The sequence below is a fragment of the Mus caroli genome, chromosome 7 (genome assembly GCF_900094665.2).
Source record: "Mus caroli chromosome 7, CAROLI_EIJ_v1.1, whole genome shotgun sequence".
Classification (NCBI taxonomy): Eukaryota; Metazoa; Chordata; class Mammalia; order Rodentia; family Muridae; genus Mus; species Mus caroli.
The window spans coordinates 40106925-40119324 of NC_034576.1; the positions used below are offsets into that span (position 1 = coordinate 40106925).

General features: G+C 50.4%; 1 protein-coding gene and 1 long non-coding RNA gene across 3 annotated transcripts in view; one reads left to right on the forward strand and one right to left on the reverse strand.

Annotated features, from left to right (window-relative positions):
* LOC110297195 overlaps window positions 1–11040 on the reverse strand; it is a 50938-nt gene extending 39898 nt beyond the window's left edge. The window contains exon 1 of the long non-coding RNA XR_002378253.2: window positions 10696–11040. This is a non-coding gene — a long non-coding RNA (uncharacterized LOC110297195). The remainder of the gene's footprint in view (window positions 1–10695) is intronic.
* Vstm2b (V-set and transmembrane domain containing 2B) overlaps window positions 10865–12400 on the forward strand; it is a 31036-nt gene continuing 29500 nt past the window's right edge. For both annotated transcript variants that reach the window (XM_021169183.2, XM_029479192.1), the window contains exons 1-2: window positions 10865–10926; window positions 11332–11946. In XM_021169183.2, the coding sequence (XP_021024842.1) occupies window positions 11865–11946 (82 nt within the window). In that variant the 5' untranslated portion in view covers window positions 10865–10926; window positions 11332–11864. The remainder of the gene's footprint in view (window positions 10927–11331; window positions 11947–12400) is intronic.

The following is a 12400-nucleotide window of genomic DNA, read 5'->3' on the forward strand; positions in this document are numbered from 1 at the left end:
TGAGGCAGGTCTGGGGCATCCTCTGCTGCTGAGTGGGACAGGCATAGTCTTTGCTCTACACCATTCCTGTGTCCTCCAAAGACCTCACTACATGGCTTTGGAGCTCATGTGTTCTATCTGTGAGGAAGGACTTGTTGTTGTGACTCTCTCACAAGCAAGGAGTATGTTTTAAAAAGAAAATGTGCCCTAAAGGGTTCAAGTGTTTGAACACATGGTCTCTAGCCTATTGGACTCTCTGGGGAGAATGTGAAACCTTTGGGACTGTGGCCCAACTTGACAAGTGAATCACCGAGGGCAGACCTGGAAGGCAATGTCTCTTCTCTGTTTGCCTACCAAGACGTGAACAAACCATACCAAAAGCTACTGCCACTATGGGCTGTAAAGCTGCAGCCAACATGCTTCCCTGTAGTGAAACTGTGAACCCCAAATAAACCCCTCCCCCCTCAAGCTGCTTCTGTTAGCTACTCTGTCCCAGTCATAAGAAAAGTAACTGGTGCACAAGAATACCTGTTTATCTGCACTTTGTTATTGATTTACGAAATGTTTGTTGTGGTTCAACTCTGTCAGGAACACTGTGGATGTTCCATACCTGATTATTTTGAAGGAAAAGGAGGAGAAAAATGCAAGAGAATTCTAATGCATCTGGTCAGTGAGTCACCGTGGCCCCAAGTGACAATGTATCTAGGAACTGAATGACACACTAGCAACAACAGAGGCGGGAAAATCAGAGATGTCCATCTGTAGTCACAGCTCAATCTCAGAGGGAAAATGATACAAAGCTCCATCCTTTAGTGCAGATCTCATTACTCCAACAGATGACTGGATCTCCTTTCAAATGGTAGGTACGGCACTCAGTGCCAGGTCAGTGGAATCCCTGGGTATCATCCAACAGATGATGGAGGCTGGCGATAGGGTGGTGGTGGTTGTGCAGTAAAGAGGAAAGGGCAGAGCTGTGGACATCACAAAGGTTAAGCATAGCTTATGGCAATGGGCCCAAGGGAGGGACAGAAAGGGGTTATACATTCCTCCTGCTGGCCTCATGGGTATCAAGCAACCTAGTGAGACAGAAAATAGTCAGGTTGGCAGTGGACCAGATTTGGAAGGGGGCCAGGCTTGCCAGGTGTGATGGCACATGCCTGCAAGCCCAGCATTTAGGATTCATGAGATAGAGTTCAGCCTGGACTACAGAGCAAGACTCTGTCTCAAAAGTAAGTAAGTAATGAAATTCTTCCTCCTACCTCCAAAGAAAATAGTGGTTCTAACATAATTCCGTGTTCTGAAGGGGAGATTCTTCTGGTGTTTTCTCTCAGAGGCCAGGAGTTATCTGCAGACAAACACTTCTGATTTCTCTGCACTCCCAGTATTTCTGCAATGAGCCTCACCCCTTTACATAGCTATCTGGTCTTCACTGGTCTTGGAATCCAGTGTGCCATAAGCTTCTAGGATATCTCAGAGAGCTTTCCAAGCATCTGAAGGGGATAGAGCCTTCAAAGAGCATGGGGAGGTTGAGCCTTCTTCTATGGCTAGGGAAAGGCCCTACAACAGATCATTAAGCCACTTGAGCCTAGTGTTACCATTCATTCTTCCCCAGAGGTATCCCAGCATGGCTCTGAGGAAAGGAGGCCAAGAGGGAAGCATGCCCTAAAGAAGTGAAGGGGACCAATGACAGGAGAAGGAGGGACAGATGGAGGAATCAAGAGAAGGGGATGATGAAGAAGATAGGGAAAGAGCCTTTTCTAAGAACAGTTTTTAACTTCCTCTTCTCCTTGAGCCCCTGCAAAGGCTCAGGGGAGTCAGCTACCTGGCTGGGAACTGCTTCCCTGTTCCTGTATGTGCACATACCCATCCCAATATGAACACACCCCATCTACACACATGCTGTCTGGGTATTCATACACCTTTTATATATACCATGTTTTCTGTTCCCAGAACTGTCACTCTTTGTTAGCAAATGCTGCCTGTACACATACCTGCACATAAAGAGTACCCTGTCTGAACATATTCTGCCCACACTCACTAGACATGCCATCTGTCTACATATGTCCACACATACTTTCTTACTGCTCTGTGCATGTGCCCACTGCATACATCCCAAGACAACCTCTAAGACCCTGATCCTCTGAGGATGAGTTAATGGCATAAGGCAGGGGATCCATTTTGAGATCCTCCTTGTATCTGATTGCCGTTGAGAGGAGAGGGGACAAATAAGAGAATGCAGAGTGAAGGGCTGGCAATGCTGGTGATTGGAACCCAAGTGCAACCATTGATTAGGCCTACCCAGGCAGTATCTGTGATCCCAGTTAAACCTCCAGGTTGAGTCCATATGCATTCTTCTCACTCCTATTCCAGCTCTGACTCCCTTCATCCTGTCAGAGGTGAGCAAACAGACATGCATCTCCATGCTGTTAACTTCAGCAGCATGAGAGGTCCATCTAATCTTTTGGGGGCTTCTACTCAGACCAAGTCTCAGGATTTGTGGCTTTAGCAAATTTCAGGACAAGCCAGTATGAAGCAGAGGTGAGTATTTTTATTAAAGATATTTTAGTATAGACGTTAAGCATGAGAGTTAACATAGAGAGGTGCTTAGAAAGAAAGACATTCCCAAGTGTAGAGGGAGAGTGGAAATTAACTGTCTAAGCAATTGCCATATATACCACTTTGGTGGCTCGCAAGTTATATCTTCTTAAAGGTTAAAAAACATCACCCAGCCCTTTCCCTCTCTTTTGATAAATTAAATTATAATGTAAGTCTGAAGGTGCCTTGGGCAGAATTAAAATCTGATGAGACCAGGGGCCACTAAGGGTTTAGTACATGTTCCTTCTCAGAAAGCAGGGGCTTTTGGTAAAATTCCCACTAAACTGTAGATTTATATTTGGAAAAAGAGAAAGGCCTTAAGCAGAATTGTTAATTGAGCTGGAATTCTTCCTACAATACGAGCGAGAACAGCCAGATTCCTTGGCTAAGGGCCCTCCATCATTTCTGTGTCCTATAATGTTCCTTGCCTTTCTGTCATGCTTAGGTCACCCTTCTTTCCTCTGTCTGATCATAGCCAGCCCAGGTATATGCTGAATGTCATGCCATATACGTTACCTGCTGCCACTAGGCAGGCCAGGAGAAGCCACTATAGTCATGTGGGCTAGGAACAGTAAATTCTGAGCCCACTGACCCATTTGATCAAGATCTGAATGTTGTTCCTGCTGCCGCAATGCTGAGTCAGAGAGAAAACAGAGACACAAGCCAGCATGGCTAAGGGCTGGGCTTTCCTCACAAAGAGAATCTTATTTGATACCTTGTTTTTTATTTGTTTTTCCCAGAAAGAGGAAAATTATATTTTAAAACACAGTTGGAAAAAAATTAAGTCAGATCTGAAGTATCAAGATATACTGCAGCATAAGCCAGGGTCCTTTGTTGCTCGAAACTACAGATCTTAAACCCCTAGGTGCCTTGGCTCTGGCAATGGCTACACATGGTCAGGCACTGAGTTCACCTGACCATGCTGCAGGGAAGAGCCTAGAGGAAGAGCAAAGACAGGAGCACTGGGTCAAAGCAGCTTCTCTCTCCAGGCAGGGTGACCTTTTGTCAACTTCAGATGGGAACACAAATCTACCCTCATCTGGATCAGCCTTGATTGGATCAAATCCTATTGGAAAATGAGGGCGGGGGAAAGGCAATAAAACCTCCAGAATTGATATTAAACCACTGACATTTCACAAACCACACAGCATTGGCAGTTGCCAGTCTACCAGCAGGACAAAGTCTGAGGGGGTGATATAGGCGTGAAGGTCACAGCAGTGCCACAGAGCTCCTCCAAGACCTGGGTATAACCACCGATAGAGCAGTCAAGATGGCCAGTGTCAGGCCACTCAGACCAGGGCACCTGCCCTTATGCAATTCTCCTGTCCCTCTTGGACTCTATGCCTTTGCCTTCGACTAGTCCAATATGGAAGTAAACTGACACAGCCAGCTCTAGCAAGGCCCTGAATGAAGCTAGAGATGATGTCAAATCAGAGCCCGAGACTTATCTCCCACTCCCCATTCTATAGTCTCATACTATAGATAGGCTGGCTCCCAAGATGAGACTGTGAAAGCCCATGCTCCTTTGAGCAGCCTGGGAACTCAGCAGGGGCCACACAATGGATCTGGCTTTCTGCCACCCATCACCCATTGAGCACCTGCCACATGGCGAACAATGTGTCTGGGTAGGTATAAGGATGGACTGGGCATAGCTCCCACTCTGAAAAGGTTCAGGCCAGCTGCATGTCTTTCAATAACAGCTGTTGCCTACTAGATAGGTGGGCGGTAAGTTTCCTCAGGTCTGCCAGCTCTAGGCACAGACCCACACAGACAGGTGGAGTTGGTCTGTCCCTGTGCTGGCTTGAGGAATGCATGAAAACACAGCACAGCATTAGTTAGAATGGCCCAGGAATTCACCCCAGATGTGGAAAATCCTGCCATGTCATATTCCAGGACAACAGCAGACCATTAACCATCATGTTTTCCTGTCCAGGTGAGGCCTCAGAGTACTCAAGGCAGAGCCTCAGAAATCACCAGCCTCTTGAGAGATGAGCTGGGCCATACAGGAAGACCCTTCTGGGCATGGCAACAAACAAGAATAGACAGACATAAAGGGAGAAGAAATAACCTGGAAGACCTTCTGGTAAAAGATTCCAACCAGCTGAACAGACTCTGAACAGAAGGGCTGTGAGGACTGTAGTAGGCAGTCCATATGAAGGACTACAGTTGGCTTCCAGGCCCAGTCTTGGAGTTCCTAGATAAGGCTAGGTCTAAGCCTTCTGCAGAGACCACACAGCCAAGGACAGTATTGATGGGATAGAGGGATCCTCTTCTTTATCTCACTATTCAGAGCTACCACTGGGGTATGGAGGTAAGTCACTGAGTATCCTATACTCTCCTGTATAGGCTTTAAGTATGAGGGTCAAAAGAAAAGATGTACTCAGAGAGGCAGTAAGATATACCCAAGTGTGGACATGGGCTCTTCAAGGGAAAGTTGTAATTAACTGTCTAGAATAGACAGAATTAACTATATCTTACTGGGCCAGGACCCTATGGAGATGCTCTTGTCAGAGACTTCTAGGTGGAGATTTAGACAGTTCTAGAAGGAAGCTACATGTTTGGTACCTAGATCTGGGGCTGTCCTTTAATGGGACTGGCACATCCAGAGATGCTCCTGAGGTCCACATGCTGAGGATACAAACCCACAATCTTGTACTGTGCATCTACCCTGGCCGTTCACACAGCTACTCCCCAGATGTCAGTTCATCCATCCCACAGCAGTTGAAGAAAGATTCATGTATCTTCTAAAAAGAGGAGCGATTCAGCTATTGCCCCTGAGAAAAGACTTTTTGACTTTTATGCTCTCAGGCTTGGACTTGCCTATTCCTGGATCCCTAGTTCTATGACTTGATCCCTGCACTTACTCTGGTTCCAATATGAGGTCAACTCTTCAGAAGGCTGTTACTCACATGTAGACCACAGCTGCCAGGAATGGACACTGGCAAATGCTACAGGTAACTCTCATCTCCCAAAACATCTCCACTGCCATGTTCCAACAATGTCTTCCCAAGAAGGAAAACGTATGGGAGTGAGAGCTCTGACTCTCTGGCCTGATCCTGATCAGACAGTACTGTGTTTTCCCATCACTGTCTTCAGCATTAAGGTGAAGAAAGCTCATGGGGAAATAATAGAGTTTATCTCAAGCAGATCGATCAGCTCCATCTATCTGGCCCGAGCCTCTTAATTCTCCATAATGTCAAAGCAATTTTTGGTTAAGTACACAGTCTGTCCCCTACTAAATTAAACTAATAGATCTAGTGGGAAATAAAATCCCAAGTGCATTGAGAATATTAAAAATAAAAAAATTAACTCTCCATAGGTCTAAAGATTTATTTTAGCAAAAGCTTAAATAACACACACACACACACACACACACACACACACACACACACACATGAGGTGGGGTGGCTAAAATCCATCAGTGGGTGCTCAGTTCTCCTGACCACTTCTTGTTCTAATTCTGTATCTCCCCAGCACCTTGGTCCAAGATCCACCAATGACTGCAATGCTCCACCCTACATCCCTACAGCACCAGAAGCTATCAGGTGCAGCTTTACAATGCGGATTGTGCTGTCATTTCTACCCAGCAGTTGAATCATCAGCTGTCACAGTTGCTCCCTGCCCGCTCCTCAGCTTGGACCCTGTGAGGCTTTTACCTCTAAGTATGTTGGCTGTGGGTACTGCTGCTTGCTGGGACCTGTTCTCAAAAGTAAGAGGAGTTTGATGCTGAGAAGGATGGCAAGCTGAGGACTCTCCAAGAAGAGCTGTCTATAGCAACGACCTTGCCTCTGCCCCTGACTGTGAAGAGTTCTGCTAATACTCCTGCTCCTATCTCATCCTACTCTGTAAGCCACCAGGGCCCCTGCTACCTCCTTGTCACAAGTCCAAAGCCTACCCTGTCTCTCAAATCTACTCATGGTTTTCTTACTTTGGACTCCTTTCTGTTTCATGTTGCCAGGTCTCTTGGCCCAACATGTTCTCTTGGGCAGCCACTCAGTCAAGATGGTAACATACCCTAACCAGGCCCACAAGAGCCTATTTCACTCACACTCAGCATGCAGGCTCAGTTCTGTCAGGAAGCCCACCTAAGGACCTTCAACTTTCCTCTCCTGACTATCTCCAGGCAGGGGTGTCACTCCATCACATGCTGACCTGTTTCCTGCCAGACTCTCACCCTTACCACCATGACCTAGCCTATGCAGCTCTTGACCTCTCTCTTCTAGGCACAAAAATCCTCACCAGGCCTCGAGGTATAAAGCCTGTGATTCCAGAACTCAGGAGGGTGAGGCAGAAGGATGGTAAGTTTGAGGCCAGCCTTAGCTATGAGACTGACTTTTTAAAACTTGGACCAAATGCCTCTGCCCAGTCCTATACCACCAGCACCACCCATCACTTAAGTGCAGAGGCCTTGTGCAAGGCACCTCTATGCCTTGTTTTCTGAAATGTTCCCAATGCTGGAAAGTAATAAAGCAGATTCTACCTGGGGCTTCATCCTTTTCATACCCTTTCTTTATAGATAGTTGCTAAACCCAGTAAGTTGTGGCTCTGATAGACTCACAGAGAGGCCCAGTTCTATAGACCCTTCGAGGGCCACTGTTACCGAAATAAGCTATAGCAGGCCAGACCCTGGGACATGACAGGTGTGGATCCCTTCTGTAAACCAGTTAAGCCCAGACTGAAAGCTATACCTGATTTGCAGAAGGTACAGGGACAGGACCAGGCAGCCTCTGTGATAGCCCAAGGTCTGATGAGCATATGAGAACCTCTCTTGTCCCCATGCAATGCAGGGGCTGTCCTCCTCTTGGAATCTGACCCTCCAAGGTGGTGATGAGGCTGGACAGAAGAGAGCAAAATGAACACAAAACAAGAGCTTTTCACTTGCCTTCCTCCTGGCTCAGAAGCAATGTCCACCCACCCACTCATCCATGCTTTCACTCTTCAGCATTTCTTGTGGATACTGACCTGATGTGTGTCCTTGCACTGTGGTTCCCTTTAGGCCAGACTCCAAGCCTTTATCCCCTGACACTGATAGCAAATAAATGACTGCATTGCCCCAAAATAAAATTCCCCATAAATCTGATATTTTTGCTTTAATCTGTCTGATACCCAGAGTGTGCCGGGGTTATTGATAGGAAAGTTTATGGATGGGCTGCATCTTAAAATCAAAACACATTACCCAAAATCAATGTTGCTGCACGTGGCAGTAAAAGGACAGGAAAGGTCAGCCAGGACAAGAATATCTAAGCCTCAACTCCAAGACGGAACATAAAAATAAATAAAATTTGCAAGCAACTCTAGGAGGCACAGTTGCCAAAGCCGTGTTATAGATGTTTTCACAAGCGACTGGAACAGATCACTGTCCCTAGGACAGCACTGGCAAGGGCTTCGTGCCCAATTCACAGCTTAGCTATAGCAGAGATAATCGAGGCAGAAGGAAAAGGGCACCCAAGGCACAGTAGATAGATCTGACAGGAACGAGCCCAAGGACACAGCCAGTTCAAAGGTCACCAAGAACAGGAGACCCTGAATACTGTGACCCCACAGGCACTTCAGATCTGAGGAGGGTGGGGGAGGAGTCTGCAGTTCTCCACCCCACCAGTGAACAATCATGGTGGGGAACTGAACACTCATAAAATGCTCTCACAGATCCATCATCCATAACAGGAAACCATGTCCCTCATACAAACAGTGTGCATGCTAGCAAGGCATCTCTGCAGGTGCTGGAGGTATATTTGCAGTGGGTAGGGCTAAAGTGCTGTGTCCCTAGAGAGAAGCACCCCCTTAGAGAACACACAGGGGCCTGCATTAGCACTCTGGCCCACCAAGGACAGGTAAGGAAGAATCTGGCTCTCTTCTCAGAGGTAGTAGCCAGGCCAGAACAAGGTAGGAATCCCAGAGCTCCTGCCTATCACTAGGAAACTCCAGCAAAGGCAGCCAAGAGCCACCCTTGGCTACTGAAGGTGTTCATTCTCGACTCTAGCACACCTGTATGTTAAAGGTAGTGAGGAAGGTCATCTTCTGCCCTCCATCTACCTGGGCAGGCAAGCAGCTTATTTTAACACAGAGCTGAATAGGTCAGCTCGGCTCTTTTTCAGGAGCTCCAGGTTTTCTTGATGTGGAAGATGGTTGTATATATTGGGAAGAAAAAAAAAAAGGGAGAAGAAAAAATAACCCAAAGTAAGAAAGGCCTAGGTTGACTTGGCCAGTTGTGTGATTTTAGGAAAGTTCCACAAGTTCTCTGAGCCTTAACTACTTCACCCCAAACATGCACTGAAACCACCTCATCCCTGTGCTGAAAGCCAGAGATGCCCCAGTGACCAATGTAGACAAAAGCTTTGCAGACATTAACCAAGGAAGACAATAAGTAAAAGACATTGAATCGTATTACGGAAGGTGATTATTCCCAAGGAAAGGGACATAAAGACGAACAGGGAGCCCTGGGGGAGGGAGCTCCAGACTGCAGAGTTAAACATCAGTTAGAGGTAGGTGAGCCTAGCTAAGAAAGTGCCTTCCTTATAAAAATCAGAGCATGAATATTAGGAAGAGGTATATCCTAGCCAGATAGCATAGCTGATGCAAAGGCCCTAGGGTGGGCCTAGTGTGTTGCACTGCAGGAGGGAGGATCTTGTCCAGAGAGGAGCCAGGGGAAGGACAGAAGGGAGGGGAAGGTAAAGATGAAGAAGGCAATCAGTTGACCTTGGGAGGCCCCTGGTATTTGTCCTGACTGGAGCGAGAGCCACTGTAGGCTTCTGAGTAGGAGAGGGTGGTTTTATTTAGGTTTGATAAGGACCTCTTGGCTGTCATGTTGAGAACTGATGCATAGAAAGTGTGCACCCAGTGTCTGCTATGTGACAGGCACATGACGTCAACTACTACAGTAACACCAACGTATGACACAGGCAAAAAAAATCCCCACCAGACAGAATGGGTGGAAAGAATCCACAGACCTTCAGAGTGACCAAAGTGTACCTCCCTCTAGCTGCTGGCATCCCTCCAGCAAGCCTGGCCATCAGTCCTTGATTGAATCTGGTACTGGGAGAGAAACTCACCTCCTCTCCAAACGAGCCAGTGCACAGTGGGATAGCTCATGTCATCATATCCCTGCTTGGAATCAATTCTCCAACTGCTCCCTTAGAAACCTGCTATGGTCCTCCAGTGTAGCACGATGCAAGTCTGCCCCCTCCCTTCAAAAGCTGAGGACGGCAAGAGACCTGCAAGGTCTTGCATTCACAGACCTATGGTGGTTTCTAAAGAGTGGTGGAATGTCCAGGGGGAGGCAGGCCAAAATATGTATAAATATATGTAGAGGGAACAGGCAATGGGGACCCTGAATGAAAGGTCTACAAGGCTTTCTGCTCACAGAGCATCAGCGAGTGACCAGAGGGTGAAAATGACCCCATTGGCCACATAAGGAAGAGGAGGGGCAGAAGAATGCAGTGCCTGTGGTCCTCACTGGTGAGGGGAAAGCTTACAAAGAGCTACCAGCTTCTTCTCTGGAACTGTGTTCCTGCTGTCTTAGACAAGGGTGGCCACTGGGAAATTATTTCCTTTTTGGTCTTCTGTCTTCACTAGCCAGTAGCTCATTGTCAGAGATACTTGGAGAGCTCTAGCATTCAGGTGAAGTTCACTGGGATGTGCCTCCATAACTTAAGATAAAGCCAAGTAATGAGATCAGACCAGACCACTAGCTGGGGGATCCCTTGAGGAAGAGAGAGACCCAAGGAGAGCTCTATGGCTTTCCCAAGCCCTTGTGCCTGAACTGAACTATCTCATCCACCCACACACCCCTTAGGAAGGCAGACTGAACTCTCTAGGTGGCTAAAAGATATGACCCATTCTAGGTGAAGGCCAGGGAAGGTTCAGGGATACAGAAGATGCAAGCGTGGAGGATGGGCTCTGGAACGTGTACTCCGCCTCTGCCTGCTTCCACCCAGGGGCTGGAGGACCCCCTTTGCTATGGGTACAGAGTGGGAAATGACCAGGAAGAGCTTGCTTGCAAGGACACAGGGACCAGCTCTCTCTGGGCAGGAAGACGGTCCCCACCCAGAAACCTCCTGAGCCCTGAGTCGTGCCCGGCGCTCCCCATTTCACCCCACCCGCACCACCTCTGCTGTCACTCACGGCCACTGCCTGCTGGTTCCCTGGTGCGCTCCGCGCCACAGGCACCTGCTCGCCGGGCGCTGGACGCTCAGTTCTTGCTCCCACACTGCGGACTCCTAGTCTTCACTGTCACTTGGTCTTGCTGCTGGCCGGACACAGCACTCCTCCCTTCTTGCATTCCCCTGGAGCCCACCCACCCGCCATGGCCCGGGTCTGGGCCAAAGAGTGGCGTGGCTCGTGGTCCAAACCTGGGTAAGGAGTTGGAGACACTGGGGGCTGCGGAGAGGATGGGGGACACACAGAAAGCAGGGTGGAGCAGCTGTCTCCAGAGATGGACACTGGGAAGAAGCCAGGAGTTTGGGTGGGAGGACCCCCTAAGCAAAGAAGACGCGGGGTGGGGTTGCGTTGCAGCTAGAGAGATGGTGGTCGCTACGAATGACCCCGCGGCGGGGGCCGGGGTGGGGGGGACAACGGGGTAGGGGCGGGGCGGACTCGGAGGGGAGGGCGGGGGTGATGCCGTGGAGGAGGCTGCTCGCCACCCAGCCACTGACCGCCCCCTCCATTCCTTTTCCCTCCCCCCTTTCCCCGCCTCTCTCGGGCTGCGGGTCGGCCACGCCGGACCCGCTCTCCCCGCGCTGCGCTACGGTCGGACGCCAGGTCTGCACGCCGCGGCTGAGCGCCCACTCGCCTTGCGGAGTGAGCGGTGGAGAAACCAGCGGGGGCGGCGGCGGGAGAGCTCCGCGGGAGTCGGAGGAGGTGGCAGTCGGGAGCCCAGCCAGAAGGAGACCAGGAGGCAGACGCTGGTGCCTTACAGGCGTTCACTCCCTTCTCCAAGGATGGATCCTGGCGCAGTCCGGCAGTTTCCTGGCCCGCCCGCCAGAGACTGAACTGCGGATCCCTATTCTCCTGTGGAGCACCGGACTGAAGGAGGTACCGACCGAAGGATCTCCTGGAGGGACCTCGTCTCCTGCGCCCCCTGCGTAGCGCCCCCCGCCGGAGCCGCGCCGGGCCAGCCGGCAAGGAAGCTGGGCTGATTGGCGGCCGCCGGCGGCCAGGGGAGGGGGCGCCGCGCGGGGCCATGGCAGGCTCCGAGGCGTCCTAGCCGGAGCTCGAGCCGGAGCCGAGCCCAAGCTGCCGCCGCCGCCGCCTCTCCGCGCCGGGCCCCCGCCGCCGCCGCAACCCTGCGGGAGATGGAACGGCGGAACCGGCTCGGCGCCCTCGGATACCTGCTACCTCTGCTACTGCACAGCCTGCTGCTCTTCGTCGCCGACGGTGAGCGCGGGAACTTCGCGGCCGCGATGGGCTCAGGGGACCCTTTGCTAAGGCCACGGAAGTCTGCCCGCTGGCCACCGCGGAGGAGGAAAGGAAGCGGCAGGCTTTACGGTCTCCAGCAATTCGGGTGTGCAACCCAGGCTGGGAGTGGGTAGGAGCACGAGCGCAGAAGAGGGTCGCTGCAGCTGTGGCGTCCGCTTAGGGAGTCCTTTCACCCAGTCCCCGCTAAGCAGAGGAGGCCTGCAGCAAGCGAGAGTTGGCGCTTCCCAGCCCGGCTCCAGTGATAAGGCCCTACCTCCCCTGCACCCTGCACCCTGCGCGACCTGGAGGGGAGTAGCCTGCAGCAAGTGGCGGATCCCCCCGCTGCCACCTTTGCAGCTGCTTCCTGAACTTTGCTGGAGCCTCTCGCCCAGGGTCACTTAGTAGCTGGGGACAGGAGTGTGGGTGAGCCCAA